Below are 22731 nucleotides of genomic sequence, written 5' to 3' on the forward strand. Positions count from 1 at the left end.
CGGACCAGCAACACTCTGTATTATTCAGTGCCCCATGAAATGACACCATATGTACACTGAGTGTACAGAACATTAGGAACACCTTCCTAATATTGAGTTGCACCCCCTTTTGCCCTCAGAACAGCCTCAATTTGTCAGGGCATGGACTCTACAAGGTGTCGAAAGCATTCTATAGGGATGCTGGCCCATGTTGAATCCAATGCTTCCCACAGTTGTGTGAAGTTGGCTGGATGTCCTTTGGGTGATGGACCATTCTTTATCTACACACAATACCCCATAATGACAAAGCGAGAACAGGTTTTTAGACATTTTTGCAAATGTATTAAAAATAAAATACAGAAATAGCTTATTTACATAAATATTAATCCTTGAGATGTTTCTACAACTTGCAGTCCACCTGTTGTAAATTCAATTGATTAGACATGATTTGGAAAGGCACACACGTGTCTATATAAGGTCCCACAGTTGACAGTGCATGAGAGAGCAAAAAACAAGCTATGAGGTTGAAGGAATTGTCCATAGAGCTCCGAGACAGGATTCTGTCGAGACATACATCTGGGGAAGGGTACCAAAAAATTTCTGCAACATTGAAGGTCCCCAAGAACACAGTGGCCTCATCATTCTTAAATGGAAGAAGTTTGGAACCACCAAGACTCTTCCTAGAGCTGGACACCCGGCCAAACTGACAACCATCTCTGCTGCACTCCACCAATCAGGCCTTTATGGTAGAATGGCCAGATGGAAGCCACTCCTCAGTAAAAGGCACATGACAATCCACTTGGAGTTTGCCAAATGGCACCTAAAGGACTCTCAGACCATGAGAAACAAGATTCTCTGGTCTGATGAAACCAAGATTGAACTCTTTGGCCTGAATGCCAATCGTCACGTCTGGAGGAAACCTGGCAGCATCCCTACTGTGAAGCATGGTGGTGGCAGCATCATGCTGTGGGGGTGTTTGTCAGCGGCAGGGACTGGGAGACTAGTCAGGATCGAGGGAAAGATGAACGGAGCAATGTATAGAGAGATCCTTAATGAAAACCTGCTCCAGAGCACTCAGGACTTCAGCCCGGGGTTGAAGGTTCACCTTCCAACAGGTCAACAACCCTAAGCACACAGCCAAGAGAAAGCAGGAGTGGCTTCGCGACAAGACTCTGAATGCCCTTGAATAGCCCAGCTAGAGCCCGGACTTGAACCCGATTGACCATCTCTGGAGAGACCTGAAAAAGCTGTGCAGCAACGCTCCCCAGCCAACCTGACAGAGCTTGAGAGGATCTGCAGAGAAGAATGTGAGAAACACCCAAAATACAGGTGTGCCAAGCTTGTAGTGTCATACCTAAGACTCGAGGCTGCAATCGCTGCCAAAAATGCTTCAACAAAGTACCTAGTAAAGGGTCTGAATACTTATGTAAATGTGTTATTTAAGTTTTTTAGTTTTAATAAATGTGCAAAATTTTCTAGAAACCTGTTTTTGCTTTGTCATTATGGGGTATTATATGTTGATGTGGGAAAAGTCAAGGGATCTGAATATTTTCCAAATGTTCTGTACACAATCCATGTCTCAATTGTCTCAAGGCATCACATTTCTTCTTTAACCTGTCTCCTCCCCTTCATCTACACTGATTGAAGTGGATTTAACAAGTGACATCAATAAGGGTTCATAGCTTTCACCTGGTTTCACCTGGATGTATTTCACCAGTCTATGTAGGCCGTCATTGAAAAATAAGAATTTGTTCTTAACTCACTTGACTAGTTAAATAAAGGTTACACGTGTCAAATTTCACCTGGATTTACTTCACCAGTCTATGTCATGGAAAGAGCAGGTGTTCCTAATGTTTTGTACAATGGATTGGGTGGAGTAAAAGGCCAGCAACACGCCATATAATTTAGTCTCCCATGAAATGGTATTCTACAGACCCTACTGAGTATTCCCTAGTGCAGCACCTAGAATAGTTTTCACTCTATCAGCCAATACCAGGTCTGGGCAATTCCAGTCCTCGGGGGCCTGATGGGTGTCACACTTTTCCCCCATCCCTAGCGTTTAGACACTTTTTTTTCTATATCATGAATAAATAAGGGTTATTGACACTTTTCTACTATTACATGGGGGGACTTTTATTTTTGAAAATTTCCGAAATTCCGTGACCCGGAAGTACTTCATTAATGTTGCTGACGAGACGCTGATGTCGGCAGGTGGATGATTGATTCTGCTAGCGCTCTCACTGGATCTCCTCAACCAAACAAGTAGCTAAAGGAAATCAATATCAGGTAGCCTACTGCTAACATTTTCAATGTGAGCTTGTAAATTTGGTCTGTAAACTAACGCATTCCATGAATCGTTAGTGGTTGCCGCGGCCTGGCTTTGTTGTTATCCAACCTAGCTAGAACTACACTCCAATCCAACCCGTTTGTGTAGCTAGCTAACTAAATTCAGTGAGAGTTGAAATGTGTCTTTATTTTATACTTAGCCAGCTATCGTTGCATTTTGAGTAAAATGTCTAGTGAGGAATAAGTTAGCTGGCGGTTGGCTAGGTAGTTAGCTAGCTAAATTATCTTGACCAACCGTTGCTAAACTAATTGGCTACCGGTTTGTGTTAATCCCTGTTGGACGGGATGAGTTGTTAACTATTTTAGTTATATATATATTTTTGGAACTATCCCACGATCAAGGTTTGTGAAAATCCCCCTGAACTCGTTGGGTCTCCTCTTTTTAGATCCACCTCTAGCTGACCATGTCTGAACCGGGTTCTGGCTGTGGTGTTCCCGCCCAGAGAAGCTCACAGCGGGTTCCAGAGATGGTGTCAGTGAGGCTGGAGGACTGCAGTCAAACAGTGGAACTCAATGTGATTGTCAAAGAGGAGGAGGGATAGAGCGAGGACAGAAACAGTGACTCCGTTGACTCAGGTAAATTCAGGCTAACAACATCATCTTTGGGTTATAAAAATCAGGATCATTGAATTAACCAGCTAATTTTGATTAACAACCCCACATTACCGTTGATTTTCTGGTACATTAAGAAATCTAAACTTATATGTGTGTTTTGGGTTGTTGAGTCAAATTACACCATGCCAATATCAAGCTTCAAGTTATTTCTGAATATTTAGACAAGTTTGTATTTGTATTTATTATGGATCCCCATACTCTTCCTGAGGTCCAGCAAAATGAAGGCAGTTATACATTTTAAAAACATTACAATACATTCATAAGAGTTTTCACAACATACTAAGTGTGTGCCCTCAGGCCTCTACTCTACTACCACATATCTACAACACAAAATCCATGTGTACATGTCCCACCTGTATAATAGGGTGTATTTTTATCTGGTTTTTTTTAATTATTTCAGTGAAATACGGAACCGTTCCCTATTTTATCGAACGGGTGGCATCTATAAGCCTAAATATTGCTGTTACATTGCAGAACCTTCAATGTTATGTCATAATTATGTAAAATTCTGGCAAATTAGTTCGCAACGAGCCAGGCGGCCCAAACTGTTGCATATACCCCGACTCTGTGTGCAATGAACGCAAGAGAAGTGACACAATTTCCCTAGTTTAATATTGCCTGCTAACATTCATTTCTTTTAACTAAATATGCAGGTTTAAAAATATATACTTCTGTGTACTGATTTTAAGAAAGGCGTTGATGTTTATGGTTAGGTACACATTGGTGCAACGACAGTGCTTTTTTTCGCGAATGCGCTTGTTAAATCACCCATTTGGCGAAGTAGGCTGTGATTCAATGATAAATTAACAGGCACCGCATCGATTATATGCAACGCAGGACACGTTAGATAAACTAGTAATATCATCAACCATGTGTAGTTAACTAGTGATTATGTTAAGATTGATTGTTTTTTATAAAATAAGTTTAATACTAGCTAGCACCTTACCTTGGCTCCTTGCTGCACTCGCATAACAGGTAGTCAGCCTGCCACGCAGTCTCCTCATGGAGTGCAGATTGTTATGAAAACTTGAAATCGGCCCTAATTTATCGGCCATTCCGATGAATCGGTCGACCTCCAGTATGCATCGGTGTCCGAGCTGTGTGCCAGTAGTTTAGACAGACAGCTCGGTGCTTTCAACATGTCAATACCTCTCACAAATACAAGTAGTGATGAAGTCAATCTCTCCTCCACTTTGAGCCAGGAGAGATTAACATGCATATTATTAATGCTCTCTGTGTACATCCAAAGACCAGCTGTGCTGCCCTGTTCTGAGCCAATTGCAATTTTTCGAAGTCCATTTTTGTGGCACCTGACCACACGACTGAACAGTATTCAGGTGCGACAAAACTAGGGCCTGTAGGACCTGCCTTGTTGATAGTGTTGTTAAGAATGCAGAGCAGCGCTTTATTGTGGACAGACTTCTCCCCATTCTAGCTACTGTTGTATCAGTATGTTTTGACAATGACAGTTTACAATCCAGGGTTACTCCATACAGTTTAGTCTCCTCAATCTGCTCGATTTCCACATTATTCATTACAAGATTTAGTTGAGGTTTAGTGAATGATTTGTCCCAAATACAATGCTTTTGGTTTTTGATTCCTTGCCACCTATTCTGAAACTAACTGCAGCTCTTTGTTAAGTGTTGCTGTCATTTCAGTCGCTGTAGTAGCTGACATGTACAGTGTTGAGTCATCCTCATGCATAGACACACTGGCTTTACTCAAAGTCAATTAGACCATGCCAATATCAAGCTTAAAGTTATTTCTGAATATTTCGGCAAGTTAGCTGGCTAACTCATTGATCCTGCTTTGTAGTATACCCCTCAGGCTTCTGAATGTGGGAGGGTGAGTGCCAAAACAAATGTCTGTCGAGTACTCACCAGTGTGCAATGCATTGTAATTTATCTCTGTGTGATACAAAGCAACAAGCCCCTTGTAAAGTATGTTAAGGCTCTGTTAATGTACACACCTTCCAGCTCACATCCCACCAAATTCATGTTGAATCCTGCATTTTTAAACCCAAAAGCCTTTGTTTCCGCTCTGTCTGTTTCTTACCCAATATGTGTTCATATTCTTACAGGAGAGAGCTCCAACCCAGGCTCAGACAGCAAGCCCAGTCCCACAGCATCAGGAAACCGCAGACAGAAGCCCCAACCCTGCTGTAGTGACAGTTGTATTTATCCAACTCGCCACAAATCACACCAACAAACTCCCAAAATAAATAAGACTTACTTTTGCCATCAATGTGGGAAGAGTTTTCAGACACCAAGCAAGCTAAAGGCTCACCAGAGAATGCACATTGGAGAGAATCCTTACCCCTGCTCCCAGTGTGAGAAGAGCTTCAATCATTCAGGAAGACTTAAGGACCATCAAAGAGTACATACTGGGGAGAAGCCGTACCACTGCTCTCTTTGTGAGAAGAGTTTCAGTCAGTTAGGAAACCTGAAGACTCATCAGAAAAATCACAAGCCTTACCACTGCTCCCAATGTGGGAAGAGTTTCAGTGAGAAAGTAAAACTTACGGGACACGAGAGAGCACATAATGGAGAGAAACCTTACCGCTGTACCCAATGTGGGAAAAGCTTCAATTATTATTCAGTACTTAAGGAACATCAAAGAGTACATACAGGGGAGAAGCCGTACCATTGCACACTTTGTGGGAAGAGTTTCAGTTGGGCAACAAACATAAGGAATCATCAGTTAAGACACATTGGAGAGAAACCTACATGTACTCTCAATGTGATTGTCAAAGAGGAGGAGGGTGAACAGAGCCACATTAAGGCAGAAGAGAGAGAAGTAGAGGAAGAGGCTACATAAGCTAACTCCATAGGAATGTAAAGGCACACCTCCTATCCATTGCAATGCTGTCTTCTGTGACAGCCCTCAATGGTGCTGCCCATGCCCTATCTCTTAAAGAAATCCATATCTATTCTACTATTCTAAGTGTATTGGAAGGTAGAAAATAAACTCAAAAAGGTACATACCACCACCTACTTTGTTAGTGTACAAAGCCAAGATTGGTGATTTACTGCCAGCTGCAGTTATGGAACGTTAGCTCCATATAATTCATTGGTTGATCCCTCCTGCTGACCTGGATGGAATTCTGTGATCCTTCCTAAACGCATAAGGGGACCACGTTAGAAACAAGTGATTTTCGCTTTAACGTGTTATCCACTGGATTGTACTCTGTGCTTGTTTTTTCTCAGTAAATCAATAGTAAGTCCCACCCAGTTGACTACTTTAAAATGTTGAAAACCCTCAATGGCGCTGCCTGTAAGCCTTCTATCCACCTCTATGGTGGAGAACAAAGTGCTGCTGGATATGTATGACACAGTCCACTTTAAAAACATATTTGTGTTTTCCACCCCGGTTTACCTGAGACAGGTAGTAAAGTTTTTATTTTTTTCTCTACTGGCTCTGGTGTATTCCATATACATTGCACGAGGGACAATGGAGGGGGAGGAACACGAAGTGCTGCTGGATTTATACGACACAGTCCCTCTCAAAAACTAAACATATTTGGTTAGTAGAGACCTTAATGAATCATTTCCGACCCACTTTAACTGAGACAGGTCCTACAGACAGGTCCTACAGCCCAATATTTTCAACATTGTATTTTTCAATATTGGTCCTAAACAGTTGTCTTTGAAGCAATATTTTTTTCTCTCCAAAAATAACTTATTGCATTTTCTTATTAGCACGATAAAGGTGGCCATTGATTAAAATTGAATATCTTTTGAATCATTTATTGATATTGTAATTAGTTGAAATGCAGTGTTTTTTTTATTTTATTTATAGATTTTTTTTGTGTGAAGGTGTTAAGAATGTGTATTTAATTGACCTGCCTGATAAAATCAAGGTAAATAAACTCGTTATACGAGAGTGATGTCACTGTTTGTGCTGCTGGCAGAACAAAGGTCAAACTGTGTGGTTTGTAATGATTCTGTGAACTTGTAGATCAAATATCCAAAAGGGTGCTAAAACATGAATCAATAGATTCTCCACTGGGTAGAGGTGAGGCTCAATGTAAGCTCAGAGACATGTTGGTAGATGTGTGGCAGAAGGGTTTGGATTCAGAGCCCAAGGGCTGGCATTTATATCGCCGCCAAAGGAAGGTTGGTGGACCAAGAGTCCAAGGTCAGACTAGGACAGAAGAGCTGGCTCCCTCCAAAGGAAGGTTGGTGGACCAAGGTCAGACTAGGACAGAAGAGCTGGCTCCCTCCAAAGGAAGGTTGGTGGACCAAGGTCAGACTAGGACAGAAGAGCTGGCTCCCTCCAAAGGAAGGTTGGTGGACCAAGGTCAGACTAGGACAGAAGAGGTGGCTCCCTCCAAAGGAAGGTTTGTGGACCAAGGTTCCAAGGTCAGGCTAGGACAGAAGAGGTGGCTCCAATACCAAATCGTCCCCTAAGCCCTGCACACCATGTACTTGTGTAGATCTGAGAGGAATTGATAACACTGTAGAGGGGGGGGGACCATTGTTAATTGAATTCATCATTCCATTTGGTTGACATTCATGTGAATGGTTTGTGTCTGGACTTTATGGTTTTCTTGCATTGTTGTAAATACAGTGCCTACAGTGCTTTCAGAAAGTATTCATACCCCTTGACTTATTCCACATTTTGTTGTATTACAGCCTGAATTAAAAATTGAAAACATGTTTTTAGAAATGTTTGCAAATTTAGTGAAAATGACATTTGAGATTAGCCTCAGCTAGCTAGCTATGTAGCTGTTTAGCTTTCTAGCACATTCACTCATTTGTTTGTAAACAATAAAACAAGCTAGTTAGATACCACATGTTATTGTCAGACTGTCAATAGAATAGATAGCAAAGCAACATAAAATGACAAGTAACAGTCTAAAAACCACTTGAGGGCAAATACATCTGATTTGTACCTTTCAGACACAAATCGCATGGCCAGGAATCAGATTTGTAGCTGACTTCAAATCACCTACGAAGGTGGTTTGAAATGTGGCTTGAAATATCAGATTCCATGTGCTTTTTTTAGCTGTTCAGACTGCAGGAAAAATAACAGTTTCTAATTAGATATGCAAAAAAAAATGGATTTCAGTCACTTCAAACTGCCAGTGTGAACAAGGTTTTAGACCAGCAGCAGCCAGGGGCAAAACATGGTAGGGAAGAGGATGATTTACGTGACAAAGACTCAGGCCCAAAACAAGTTAAGCCACCCCAGAATCCACTTGGCCGTTTTGATTGCAAAACTAAAGACACAGAGACAGCAACAGAAGAGTAGATGATGGAGAGAGACACCAGACAAGACACAGAGACAGCAACAGAAGAGTAGATGTTGGAGAGAGACACCAGACAAGACACAGAGACAGCAACAGAAGAGTAGATGTTGGAGAGAGACACCAGACAAGACACAGAGACAGAAGAGTAGATGATGGAGAGAGACACCAGACAAGACACAGAGACAGCAACAGAAGAGTAGATGATGGAGAGAGACACAGATAGCAGCAGAAAATACAGAGAAAGTGACAGAAGAGGGCAGATGGAGAGAGAACATAGATGGGTTGAGCACACAGTAAACTGTATTACTTCAAGCTGCTCTATAGATTCTAATTACACTGAACAAAAATATTAATGAAACATGTAAAGTGTTGGTCCCATGTTTCATGAGCTGAAATAAAATATCCCAGACATTTTCGACAATCAGATTGGCTCATTAGACAAGTCAGAGTCTATGTTTGAAGTTGTTGAGTGGTTTTTGGCAATACACTGTAGAGTAGAGAGTGTTCCAGAGTAGAGAGTGTTCCAGAGTAGAGACCCACAGTAGCTACTGTAATTGAGTACTGGTAGTTTCTGCTGTGGCAGGTGGGAAGGTGCACCATCTCTCTAAATTAATCTCAAAGTGCACCAAATTCATGCATTTAGCTGTTGAAATTCCTTTTTTTTGTTGGGGTAGAATGCCTACTGGCTTTGGGCTAAGACCCCAATGTCTTAAAATCCTATATATTTCTAAATATTTTTTAAATGAACCTTTATTTAACTAGGCAGGAGAACAAATTCTTATTTACAATGACGGCCTACACTGGCAAAACCCGGACGACGCTGGGCCAATTGTGCACCGCCCTATGGGACTCCCAATCACGGCCAGTTGTGATACAGCCTGGATTCGAACCAGGGTATCTGTAGTGATGCCTCTAGCACTGAGATGCAGTGCCTTAGACTGCTGCGCCACTCAGGAGCTGCAAGAGCCCCTACCAGTGAGGGAGAGGTGCTGCAAGAGGTTTCACTCTCTCCAACATCTGTCCACTTGGGAATACAGCGTTATTCAATGTGTTTATATGACTCAATATGCAGACATAAGCTTGTTGCTTTCCTTCCCACCTTTGGGACAACGACTCCCATTCTTAGGGCGGAGACATGAGGATCTAGTCATTATTTAAATACATTATGTTGTTACAGGTATCAAGCTTATGGGCATGTTGCAGCAGTGTTTAGGAGGGAGGTTCCTAGGTGTGAGAAGTGTGCAGAAGGGCATAAGACAAAGGAATGTGTAGCATTGGGGAAAGAAGCGGTACGTGTTAATTGTCTCATGCTCTTCTGCACACCTCTCCCTCCTACACTCTTCTGCAACATGCCCATAAGCTTGACTCCTGTAACAACATGGGGCTGGGGATCAGAAATGTCCGGTGAGAGAGAGGCAGGTTGAGGTTACCAGGGTTAGAGTAGTGCAGAAGTTGTCATATGCTGAGGCAGTGAAGAAAGTAGAGGAAGATGGGTCAAGGGAGAGGGATCCTGAGAGGATCACAGTGGGTAGTAGATCTGTACCAGCACAGAGGGATGGGCCAACGAGTGATATATGCTTCAGTAAGATTGGATTTTTTGAATTTATAGCAATGGATATCTACTGTACTGCAGGGATAGAACATAAGTCGCAGAAAATTGAAGTTGTGGTGGCAGCTGCAGAGAAGTATTTGGTTGAACGAGATTTGACATAAGAGTTACAGGGTGTGTTGAGTGGTGGTGTCCTGTCCTTTCAGGCTGTTGGCCTGAGGTACGACTACATAGATTTAGTGGAGTAGGGTGGTGGGTTTTTAATTAGTGTAGGGTTAGATGGTAGGGTATTTGTTCATCTATTAACTTTAAAGCAAACTATAAGGTAGTTATACTCCAGTCTAGATGGTGGCGGTAATGCAACGTGTATTGGATGCCAACGGCCGTTAAACCACATCGAAGAAGATCCCGTCATACAGATGTGTTTATACCATATAGAATAATACATTGCACGATTCTGATTGCTCTCACTGGATCTCATAATTTGCACTTACATTCAAACAATTACAGAAAATTAATTGTTCAGGTATTTAGATTTTAAATGTGACCTTGTAGTTGGGTATGTAAACTAAGGCATTCCATGGATTTGCAGTGGTTGCCGCGGCCCGTCTTTGTTGTTGTTTTCCCCGCAAGTTAGCCATTAGTCAGCTAGATAGTTCGTTAGTTAGTTACAACCTCCAATCCGTTAGTATAGCTAATGTTAGGTAGCTAACTCCAGTTCAGGGTAACGGTTGAAGTGTGACTTGCGTTTGGTAGCCAGCTATCGTCTCATTGTGAGCAAAATGACTAGCGAGGAATTAGCTAGCTAGCTAAATTAGCTGGACCAACCGCTGCTGAGCTACCTGGCTACCGGTTTATACTAAAATCATTCCATGAATCTGCAGTGGTTTCCACTGCTGGGCCTTGATGATGTTGTCCCAGCTAGCCATTAGCGATTAGCACGCTAGATAGTTAGCTACCTACACCCCTCCAACCCGTTTCTTAAGCTAGGTAGCTAACTCCAGTTCAGGGTAACGGTTGAAGTGTGACTTGCGTTTGGTAGCCAGCTATCGTCTCATTGTGAGCGAAATGACTAGCGAGGAATTAGCTAGCTAGCTAAATTAGCTGGACCAACCGTTGGTAATGGATACCGATTTATGCTAATCCCTGTTGGACGTGATGTGTGGTTAGCTCGTTTAGCAAACGTTACATATGTGTTGTCTTTTCTGTAGCAATCCCACGAAAGATATATTTGTGAAAACCATCCTGAACTATTTGGGTCTCCGCTTTTAGATCTACTCAGCCTACCATGTCAGAGCCGGGTTCTGGCTGTGGTGTTCCAGCCCAGAGAAGCTCACAACAGGTTCCAGAGGCGATGTCAGTGAAGCTGGAGGACTGCAGTCAAACACTGGAACTCAATGTGATTGTGAAAGAGGAGGAGGAGAGAGAAATCAAGGAGGAAGAAAACAGTGACTCAGGTGAGTTCTGGCTGTCCTTTCCCACTAGCACAGACTTTGCTGATAGCTACTTTATTGAGGAAACATGCACTTACTATTATTGAGAAATGTGGTGGTCTCACCTACTTAAGATGGATGCACTAACTGCAAGTCGCTCTGGTTAAGCGCGTCTGCTAAATGACTAAAATGGAAAATGTTCAGAAAATGTTCAGAAAATGTTCAGAAAATCCTCTTTGACTTGAGTTCAGGCTGTGTTTGGGAGGGAGGACGAATTGCTTTATCCCCAAACATTATAATACTTTATATATTTAATTTGTGTTATCACTGTGTGATTCAAAGCAACAAGCCCCTTGTAAAGCCTTTCTTTCAATGCTCTGTTAATGTACCAGCCCTCTGGCTCACATCCCAACAAATTAAAGAGCAACTGAATGCAAAAAAACAACTTCTCTGGTTGAAAATGGCTTATGTGGCATCGATATTAGTCAAACATTTATTCCACTTTCAATATTGACTAAAGTGTAAGTAGGATAATTTTGGTAATAAAGTATATTCCAAAACAGTTGTAAGATTTGTGTAACTGAGGTCATCACGATGTACATGAGGGTTGTGTTTGGATTCCAATCGTGCCCCACTAACACAACAGTGGTAGACCTGATCACTGACAACGATGAGACAGCCTATAGGGAGGAGGTCAGAGACCTGACCGTATGGTGCAAGGACAACAACCTCTCCCTAAATGTAATCAAGACAAAGGAGATGATTGTGGACTACAAGAAAAAAGCGGACCGAGCATGCCCCCATTTTCATCGACGGGGTTGTAGTGGAGCAGGTTGAGAGCTTCAAGTTCCTTGGCATCCACATCACCAACAAACTAACATGGTCCAAGCACACCAAGACAGTCGTGAAGAGGGCACGACAAAACCTATTCCCCCACAGGAGACACAAAGATTTGGCATGGGTCATCAGATTTTTACAGCTACACCATCGAGAGCATCCTGACGGATTGCATCACTGCCTGGTATGGCAACTGTTCGGCAGCGTACGGCCCAGTACATCACCAGGGCCATGTTTCCTGCCATCCAGGACCTCTATACCAGGCGGTGTCAGAGGAAGGCCCTAAAGATTGTCAAAGACTCCGGCCACCCTAGTCATAGACTGTTCTCTCTGCTACCGCACGGGAAGCAGTACCAGAGCGCCAAGTCTAGGTCCAAGAGGCTCCTAAATAGCTTCTATCCCCAAGCCATAAGACTCCTGAACAGCTAATCAAATGGCTACGCAGACTATTTGCATAGTCTGGGTAGCCATTCCCTTCTCCTAGCTGCCAACCGCCTAGCTCCAAAGCACCTCTCACTCACATGGCTCTCTCAGATATCTCAATTCTTATTAGCCAATGCCCGTCACGTGATCGGGTCCATCTCACAGTCGTCGCAGCTCCAAGGTAGGCTACTAGCGAAAACCGACACATCGGGGTAGGCTGCTAGCGAGACCGACACATCGGGGTAGGCTGCTAGCGAGACCGCCACATCGGGGTAGGCTGCTAGCGAAGGCCGCCACATCGGGGTAGGCTGCTAGCGAAGGCCGCCACATCGGGGTAGGCTGCTAGCGAAGGCCGCCACATCGGGGTAGGCTGCTAGCGAAGGCCGAAACATCGGGGTAGGCTACTAGCGAAGACCCGACACATCGGGGTAGGCTTCTAGCGAAGGCCGACACATCGGGGTAGGCTGCTAGCGAAGCCCGACACATCGGGGTAGGCTGCTAGCGAAGACCCGACACATCGGGGTAGGCTGCTAGCGAAGCCCGACACATCGGGGATACAACGGTCTTATCGGATTCCAAGACGCATATTAAAGATGTTAGACGAAATGTCCACTTTTTGGTCGACAAGATGAGTAACGAACAGGCTGCTAATTTTACTATGTCAATGTACTATCCCCCCATAGTACAAAAGTTGACCTATTCTATTGGTCAGCTTGTTGTTCTGTGGGAGAAGTAAATATTCCAAACCAGACTATGGGACAGTTGTGGGGTGATGGATCCCAAATGAATCCAACCACTGTACATCAAAACACCCTTTAATAGCAATGAGGCTGATCAGAATGTTTAGTTACATTTTTTTTGTAAAGTATTATTTCTTCACGTTATAAGCTCAGCAATGTGCACACGGCAGTAAATCAAATCAAATCAAATGTTATTGGTCACACACACATGGTTAGCAGATGTTAATGTGAGTGTAGCGAAATGCTTGTGCTTCTAGTTCCGACCGTGCAGTAATATCTAACAAGTAATCTAACAATTTCACAACAACTACCTTATACACACAAGTGTAAAGGAATTATTAAGAATATGTACATATAAATATATGGATGAGCGATGGCCGAACGGCTTAGGCAAGATGCAGTATATGGTATAGAGTACAGTATATACATATGAGATGAGTAATGTAGGGTATGTAAACATTATATAAAGTGACATTGTTTAAGTGACTAGTGATACAGCCAAATGTTAATTATAAAAATGTAATAAGTGGCTAGAGATTGAGTGAGTATGTTGGCAGAAGCCACTCCATGTTAGTGATGGCGGTTTAACAGTCTGATGGCCTTGAGATAGAAGCTGTTTTTCAGTCTCTCAGTCCCAGCTTTGATGCACCTGTACTGACCTCGCCTTCTGGATGATAGCGGGGTGAACAGGCAGTGGCTCGGGTGGTTGTTGTCCTTGATGATCTTTTTGGCCTTCCTGTGACATCGGGTGGTGTAGGTGTCCTGGAGGACAGGTAGTTCACCCCCGGTGATGCGTTGTGCAGACCTCACTACCCTCTGGAGAGCCTTACGGTTATGGGCGGAGCAGTTGCTGTACCAGGCGGTGATACAGCCCGACAGGATGCTCTCGATTGTGCATCTGTAAAAGTTTGAGTGTTTTTGGTGACAAGCCAAATTTCTTCAGCCTCCTGAGGTTGAAGTGGCGCTGTTGCGCCTTCTTCACCACGCTGTCTGTGTGGGTGGACCATTTCAGTTTGTCCGTGATGGGTACACCGAGGAACTTAAAACTTTCCAACTTCTCCACTACTGTCCCGTTGATGTGGATAGGGGAGTTATTTTCCTGACACCACACTCCGAGGGCCCTCACCTCCTCCCTGTAGGCCGTCTCGTCGTTGTTGTTAATCAAGCCTACCACTGTAGTGTCGTCTGCAAACTTGATGATTGAGTTGGAGGCGTGCATAGCCACGCAGTCATGGGTGAACAGGGAGTACAGGAGAGGGCTGAGAACACACCCTTGTGGGGCCCCAGTGTTGAGGATCAGCGAGGTGGAAATGTTGTTACCTAGGTGCGGCCCGTCAAAGTCCAGGACCCAGTTGCACAGGGCGGGGTCGAGACCCAGGGTCTCGAGCTTAATGACGAGTTTGGAGGGTACTATGGTGTTAAATGCTGAGCTGTAATCGATGAACAGCATTCTTACATAGGTATTCCTCTTGTCCAGATGGGATAGGGCAGTGTGCAGTGTGGTTGCGATTGCATTGTTTGTGGACCTATAAGCAAATTGGAGTGGGTCTAGGGTGACCGGTAGGGTGGAGGTGATATGATCCTTGACTAGTGTCTCAAAGCACTTCATGATGACAGAAGTGAGTGCTATGGGGCGATAGTCGTCTAGTTCAGTTACCTTAGATTTCATGGGAACAGGAACAATGGTGGCCCTCTTGAAGCACAGCAGACTGGGATAGGGATTGATTGAATACGTCCGCAAACACACCAGCCAGCTGGTCTGCGCATGCTCTGAGGACACGGCTAGGGATGCCGTCTGGGCCATTAACACGTTTAAATGTTTTACTCACGTTGGCTGCAGTGAAGGAGAGCCCGCAGGTTTTGGTAGTGGGCCGTGTCAGTGGCACTGTATTGTCCTCAAAGCGAGCAAAGAAGTTGTTTAGTTTGTCTGGGAGCAAGACATTGGTGTCCGCGACGGGACTGGTTTTCTTTTTGTAGTCTGTGATTGACTGTAGACCCTGCCACATACGTCTCGTGTCTGAGCCGTTGAATTGCAACTCTACTTTATCTCTATACTGACGCTTAGCTTGTTTGATTGCCTTGCGGAGGGAATAGCTACACTGTTTGTATTCGGTCATGTTTCCGGTCGCCTTGCCATGATTAAAAGCAGTGGTTCGCGCTTTCAATTTTGCACGAATGCTGACATCAATCCACGGTTTCTGGTTGGGGAAGGATTTAATCGTCACCGTGGGTACCAGATCACCGATAAACTCGCTCACTAAATAAGTGTATACATCAATGTTATTGTCCGATGCTATCCGGAACATATACCAGTCCACGTGATCGAAGCAATCTTGAAGCGTGTAATCAGATTGGTCGGACCAGCATTGAACAGACCTGAGCACGGGCGTTTCCTGTTTTAGTTTCTGTCTTTAGGCTGGGAGCAACAAAATGGAGTCGTGGTCAGATTTGCCGAAGGAGGGCGAGGGAGGGCTTTGTATGCATCACAGAAATTAGAGTAGTAATGATCCAGAGTGTTGCCAGACCGGTTCGCGCATTCAATATGCTGATAAAATTTAGAGAGCCTTGTTTTCAGATTAGCCTTGTTAAAATCCCCAGCTACAATAAATGCAGCCTCAGGATATGTGGTTTCCAGTTTACATAGTCCAATGAAGTTCTTTCAGGGCCGTCGATGTGTCTGCTTGAGGGGGATATACACGGCTGTGATTATAATCGAAGAGAATTCTCTAGGTAGATAATGCGGTCGGCATTTGATCATAAGGAATTCTAGGTCAGGTGAACAAAAGGACTTGAGTTCTTGTATGTTGTTATGATCACCCCACGACTCGTTAATCATAAGGCATAGATAGATGTTTGTTTCTGTCGGCGCGATGCATGAAGAAACCGGGTGGGCTATAAGCTCAGCAATGTGCACACGGCAGTAGGCTATAAGCGCAAATGTTCGAAATTGCATTTAGCGTTTATGGTTAAATAGTTAAAATGTTGACTGCCTCCGCTCAGGTTGCAAGGTGGGTGATGTTGCGGTGCTCAACAGTCACTGGCTTTTCTCTCCTATCTGAATGAACAGTGCCTCTGGTATGACAGAATCAAGCCTTTAGACCTTAATATGAATTATCCTTCATTATATTTGTCAAACATGACAGGCATTAGTCAATACCATAGTCTATCACTTTGATGTGTAGGATAATTATTTCTGTACATTGACATACACTTATGTTTTTCTTAACAGAAGAGCTAGTGTTTATTTGTTGTTTTCAAATCAATTTAATTGTCTATTTTGGTTAATGGCCTTGGTGGCCTGGCAGGTGGCCTTGGAGCCCTGGCAGATGGCCTTGGTGCCCTGGCAGATTGGGCACCTCTTGAAAGCCAAATGGCCTTGCCCCTTAACATCAGGAAACTCCAGGCCTGGTGATCACTCCAGTCTGCCATTGATTTGGGCAAATGGGGAATTGAGACGATGCGCACTTGCATCCCAACTGCCATTTGCGAACATCTTGTGACCTGTTTTATAACATAATTCGCTATGAAACACTGCCAGACTTACACACTCTGGTAATAGATAGCGAGGAAGTTGTAAGAAACAAAACGGTACCGAAGCACATGTGTCGCCAGTGACTTGATAAGCTGATTGAGCTAACGTGGCCTGCCTGCTCAATGTACCTGCTTCATTGACAAACACAGAGATGGAACTTGGCTGGCTGGCTAGCTAGCTAGTGATTCTAGGAACTAATAAATGTGATTGGTGAAGGGTATGGAACCCTGGTCTCTGGTGGGGAATCTTAAATGTGATTGGTGTAGGGGAGTTTTATCACTACATCACGGCTCTCCACTAATTACAGATTTCTTGATTGATCTGAGATTATTTTGAGGAAGTGGTAGGATATGTTGTTGCTACCGTGACTCAAGAGGGACAAACAACAGTAACTGCCAGAGTAGGATATTCGAACATAACTCACCCACATCAAACCACACCCTGAAAACCGATATCTAGTTTTTTCAGCCGTTATTTAAGGTTAAATCCTGCATTTCTACGCCTAAAAGCCTTTGTTCCTCTTTCTGTTTCTTACCCAATATGTGTTCATATTCCTACAGGAACGAGCTCCAACCCAGGCTCAGACAGCAAGCCCAGTCCCACAGCATCAGGAAATCATAAACAATGCAGACAGAAGCCCCAACCCTGCTGTAGCGACAGCTTTATTTGTCCAACTCACCTCAAATCACTCAAACAGACTCCCAAAATAAAGAAGACATACCTCTGCTCCCAATGTGGGAAGAGTTTCAGTCGGACAGGAGACCTAAAGAGTCATCAGAGATCACACAGTAAAAAGAAGCCTTACCACTGCGCTCGATGTGGGGAGGGATTCACTCAGCTTGGAAGTCTAAAAAGTCACCAGAGAATACATACAGGGGAGAAGCCTTACCACTGCTCTCAGTGTGGGAAGAGCTTTAATCGCTCAGGAAACCTTACAGAACACCAAAGAATACATACAGGGGAGAAGCCTCACCACTGCACCCAATGTGGGAAGAGTTTCAGCCGGGCAGGAATTCTAAAAAATCATAAGAGAACTCACACAGGAGAGAAACCTTTCCACTGCTCTGCTTGTGGGAAGAGTTTTACAAGAGAAGTAAGCCTAAAAAATCATCAAAGAGTACACACTGGAGAGAAACCTTTCCACTGCTCCACATGTGGAAGGGGTTTCAGTGAGAAAGTAAATCTTAATAGACACGAGCGAGTACATAGTGAAGAGAAGCCTTACCACTGCACCACATGTGGGAAGAGCTTTAATCATTCAGGAAGCCTTAAGGAACACCAGAGAATACATACAGGGGAGAAACCTTACCACTGCACTGAGTGTGGAAAGAAATTCCGTTTTGCAGGAGATCTAAAGAATCACCAGAGATCACACAGTAGGGAGAAGCCTTACCACTGCTCTCTTTGTGGGAAGAGTTTCAATCAACCCGGAAACTTAAAAAGTCATCAGCGTATACACATAGAAGAGAAGCCTACCTGTACTGTCAATGTGATTGTCAAAGAGGAGGGTGAGAGGGAAATCAATGATAAGGTAAAGAGAGAAGTTGAGGAAAGTAAAGGTGTAGTTGACCCAGGTACAGCAAGACTACCTGGTCGTGGGAGTTACCCCTGCCCTCAATGTGGGAAGAATTTTAGTTCCTCAAGTAATCTGAAGAATCATCAAAGAGTACACACTGGAGAGAAACCTTTCCACTGCTCAGCATGTGGGAAGCGTTTCCGTGAGAAAGCACACCTTAAGAGACATGCGAGGGTACATAGTGGAGAGAAGCCTTACAACTGCTTCGAATGTGGGAAGAATTTCCGTATGGCAGATACCCTACAGAAACACCAGAGAATCCACACAGGAGAGAAGCCTCACCACTGCTCTCTTTGTGGGAAGAGCTTTAATCATTCAGGAAGCCTTAAGGAACATCAAAGAATACATAGTGGAGAGAAGCCTTACCACTGCTCTCTTTGTGGGAAGAGCTTCCATCATTCAGGAACCTTTAAGAAACATCAGCAAAGTCACATTGGAGTAAAACCTATCTGTAATCTCAATGTGATTGTCAAAGAGGAGGATGGTGACTGTACTCTCAATGTGATTGTCAAAAATGAGGATGGTGACTGTACTCCCAATGTGATTGTCAAAGAGGAGGATGGTGACTGTACTCTCAATGTGATTGTCAAAGAGGAGGAGGAAGACCCAGATACATCAAGACTACCAGATTGTGGTCGTTACCCCTGTTTACAATGTGGAAATAATTTTAGTTCCTCAAGTAATCTAAAGAATCATCAAAGAGTACACACTGGAGAGAAACCTTTTCACTGCTCTGCATGTGGGAAGAGTTTCAGTGAGAAAGCAAACCTTAAGAGACATGAGAGAGTACATGAGAAGGAAAAGAGAGAGGTTGAGGAAGAGGAGGAAACTAGTGGTGTAGTTGACCCAAGTACACCAAGACTACCTGGTCATGGGAGTTACCCCTGCTCTCAGTGTGGGAAGAGTTTCAGTTCCTTAGGTAATCTAAATAATCATCAAAAAGTACACACGGGAGAGAAGCCGTACCACTGCACCCAATGTGGGAAGCGTTTCAGTGAGAAAGCAAACCTTAAAAGACATGAGATAGTACATAGTGGAGAGAAGCCTTACCACTGCACCCAATGTGGGAAGAATTTCCGTGTGGCAGATACCCTACAGAAACACCAGAGAATCCACACAGGAGAGAAGCCTAACCACTGCTATTTTTGTGGGAAGAGCTTTGATAATTTAGGAAGCCTTAAGGAACACCAAAAAATACATAATGGAGAGAAGCCTTACCACTGCACTCAATGTGGGAAGAGCTTCAATTATTCAGGAAATTTTAAGAAACATCAAAGAATACATATTGGAGAGAATCCTACCTTTACTCTCAATGTGATTGTCAAAGAGGAGGAGGAAGATGGAAAAGAGAGAGAAGTCGAGGAGAGAGTAGTGAAGGAAGAGGCTACATAAGCTAACTAGGAAAGGATGCTGTCTTCTGTGTCAGTATGGGATTGGGCAGCACCATTGAGGGTGATCTCCATTTTAAAATAGTCCATATCTTCTATTTCGATGAGTGTATTGGAAGGTAGCAAATAAACTGAAAAGGTACATACCACCACCTATTTTGGTGGAGTGTGTATAATCTGAACAGGTACAAAGCCAAGGTTGGTGATTTACTGCTACTTGCAGTTATGGAATGTTAGCTCAGGAGTATAATTCATTGGTTAACTCCTTCTGCTGACCTGGATGGAATTATACATTCCTTCCTTAACCCACAGGAAGTCCCAACATTTTGACTACTTCAAAATGGTGAAAGTCCTCAATGGTGTTGCTCATTAGACAATACAGTGGAGAAGCCTCACCATTGCTTTCATTATAGAAAATCTCTTATTCACTAAAGCATTTGATATATGTATATGTATGTGTGTGTATAGAAACTGCGTTCCAGGACACAGATTCATGCTGGGAGTTCATCTGACCGTGGGTTGTCGACAATGCAGCTTTTAAAGGCAATTTCCGACTCTGCGAACATATGCAGTATTTACCGTGAATAACATATACACGATAGTGGGAACATTGCCTTTAAAAGTCGGATTAAATCCCAGCTTCTGTCTAGTCATGGTGAAAACATTACATCTTTCTTCCATTTATTTTCTTCCATTTAGCAGAAGCTTTTATCCAAAGTGATTTATTCTGGATGCATAGCACAGACGACACAAACAATATCTAACACATTAAAGGACCAATCCAAAGTTGAACCAATAACAAAGCGAGGCACCCTTGTTTTGGTATAAAGCTTAGGGATGGACCTGGAGAAATGTAACCACTTTCACATTAATAGACAGAGCTACGGACTGACCAGTCATAATGATCATTTTAGCTATGGACTGACCATTCATGATGTCATAATGATCATTTTAGCTATGGACTGACCATTCATGATGATCATTTTAGCTATGGACTGACCATTCATGATCTCAAAATGATCATTATAGCTATGGACCCACCATCCATGATCTGCTATGGACTGACCATTCATGATGTCATAATGATCTGCTATGGACTGACCATTCATGATGTCTTAATGATGATTTTAGCTTTGGACCATCCATCCATGATCTCAAAATGATCATTTAAACCATGTTTTGGGCTATACGGGGTTTGTTTACATTTACAATGTTTCCAAACACTGGAGGAAAACAAGTTTATATTTTGGGGTTCTGATGGAGTGTGACAGTTGAAATAATCTCATGAGGGATTATAAATGAATAGTTTAAGAATCAATAGCGATATACAGTATCATTCATTTATAAGTCTAAAAATGTATGTTACAACTGCAGATCGGCCCTTTAAACACTACAGTATCATAACATATTTACATATATCATTACAACAGTTCACAGTAACAGAGGTCAGATAGGCCTACAGTTTACGTTGTTAAACAATGTTTCTGCTTTACTTTTTCAACTGATGAGTGAGATGTGTAAAGGCACATTGGATCACTATTAGTTGTACAAGGTCATTGATAAGTTGATCTACAATACAACCTGCCCCGCCACCTTCCTGTTGAAACGAGTAGTACAGCATCAAGAGAATAATGCCCTGTGGGCTATCCTATTGAATTCAAAATATGTCCATAGAATCATCCCGCTGGGCACAGACATCAGTTCAATGTGAAATCAACAAAACATTTCACCATGTCATTGGATTTAGGTCAAAGGTTTTAGTGAATTGAAAAAAAAATGAGATTCCCTTACATTTAAATACTGTTTTCAAATCCAATCAGTTTTCCATGTTGAAATGACGTGGAAACAACGTTGATTCAACCAGTTTTTGCCCAGTAGGATTATGACAGAATTCAGACATTCTTTTTTTAAGCTCAGGAGAAGGGCTGGTTTGGATTGACATCAGAAGTAAACAATATGAGTGTATTGTTATGTCATAATCTGGATGTAATCTGTGTGTAAAATATTGAATTATAAATACAAACAGAACAAACTGTCTGTGTAATCCCTCTTCTTCATTGACATTGTATTATGTTGGTTGGCATGGCACCCACAACAATGCCTCTATACACTTTCAGGAAGGTCAGGAAAATGGCATCCCTTGAGAAGGCAAGAACGAGATGTATGTTAGAAGGGCAATATTATCATAAGGCAAGGTTCCCTAACTGGCGGCCCGCGGGTGGTTTTATTTGGCCCCCAAGTTTTCTAAATTTAAGAAATCTTTTCCCAAGTATTCCCACGCAAAATAGAGAGAAACATCTGATCGTATACAAATGTAAGCAAGGCTTGAAATTGTTTGTCAAACATATGTTTGGGCTTCTTGCGGTCAATTTGCAATTATGTTCCTGCTCCCCCGACCATCCGCTCAAGAAAAAAAAATCTGCCCACAGCTGAATCTAGTTCATGATCCCTGTCATAAGGAGATGTGTACTTGAAATACAGAGGAGGGGAAAAAGAAAGGCAGAGGTCAAAGAGAGGGAGGAAGAGGGTGAGCTTGAATCAGTTTAAAAATGGTGGGGAAAAAGGGAGATGGTTTGTCGAAGAAGAACGGTAGAAAGTGTAAGCAGAGTGAGCTGAAGACAGGAGGAGAAATGTGAGTGAATGAGGGCGAAGTATCGGAGATGGTAGGTGTGGTGAAGTTCTTGGAGCCCGAGCGCAGAGGGTCAGGATGAAGATGAGTCTGTGACAGTAGGAGTTAAGTTTGGAGAAAGTGGACCCTTGCCTTTTGGCTGATCCATTCGTGGTTTCAGGCTGGGTGAAAACAGAGTTGGGTGCTGTGGAATCGGTGAGGGTAACCAGAAGTGGTCTTATGATGATTGTTTGTGTTTCTGCTGGTCAGAGGGAGCAGGTGCTCCGAGTTAAACAAATGGAGACGAGATCTGAATTGTTTTTACTCTCAAGAAAAGAACCCTATTGAAAGGAGTGATTACTGGGGTAGCAGTAAATGTGAAGGGAGTTATTACTGAGGTAGCAGTAAATGTGAAGGGAGTTATTACTGAGGTAGCAGTAATTGTGAAGGGAGT

General features: G+C 43.1%; 1 protein-coding gene and 1 long non-coding RNA gene across 2 annotated transcripts; both read left to right on the forward strand.

Moving 5' to 3' along the window:
• Nucleotides 1-2169: 2169 nt before the first annotated feature.
• Nucleotides 2170-7608, forward strand: LOC106564032 (uncharacterized). The gene is made up of 3 exons (XR_001319385.3): nucleotides 2170-2265; nucleotides 2712-2901; nucleotides 5021-7608. It is a non-coding gene; the product is annotated as an uncharacterized LOC106564032 (long non-coding RNA).
• A 2455-nt stretch (nucleotides 7609-10063) lies between these two features.
• On the forward strand, nucleotides 10064-21704 carry LOC106592426 (uncharacterized). The gene is made up of 3 exons (XM_045690609.2): nucleotides 10064-10266; nucleotides 11013-11197; nucleotides 17266-21704. Exons 2-3 carry the CDS (start codon nucleotides 11029-11031, stop codon nucleotides 19671-19673), a joined length of 2577 nt encoding a protein of 858 aa, XP_045546565.2. The 5' UTR covers nucleotides 10064-10266; nucleotides 11013-11028; the 3' UTR covers nucleotides 19674-21704.
• Nucleotides 21705-22731: the final 1027 nt, after the last annotated feature.

The sequence above is a fragment of the Salmo salar genome, chromosome 12 (assembly GCF_965601325.2).
Source record: "Salmo salar chromosome 12, fSalSal1, whole genome shotgun sequence".
NCBI lineage: Eukaryota > Metazoa > Chordata > Actinopteri > Salmoniformes > Salmonidae > Salmo > Salmo salar.

What these genes read in the sequence shown, in the direction of transcription:
- LOC106592426 (XM_045690609.2), top strand. Translation starts at nt 11,029, where the DNA reads ATGTCAGAGCCGGGTTCTGGCTGTGGTGTTCCAGCCCAGAGAAGCTCA. An exon ending in GGAAGAAAACAGTGACTCAG is followed by an intron (nt 11,198 to 17,265) that starts GTGAGTTCTGGC and finishes ATATTCCTACAG; the next exon opens with GAACGAGCTCCAACCCAGGC.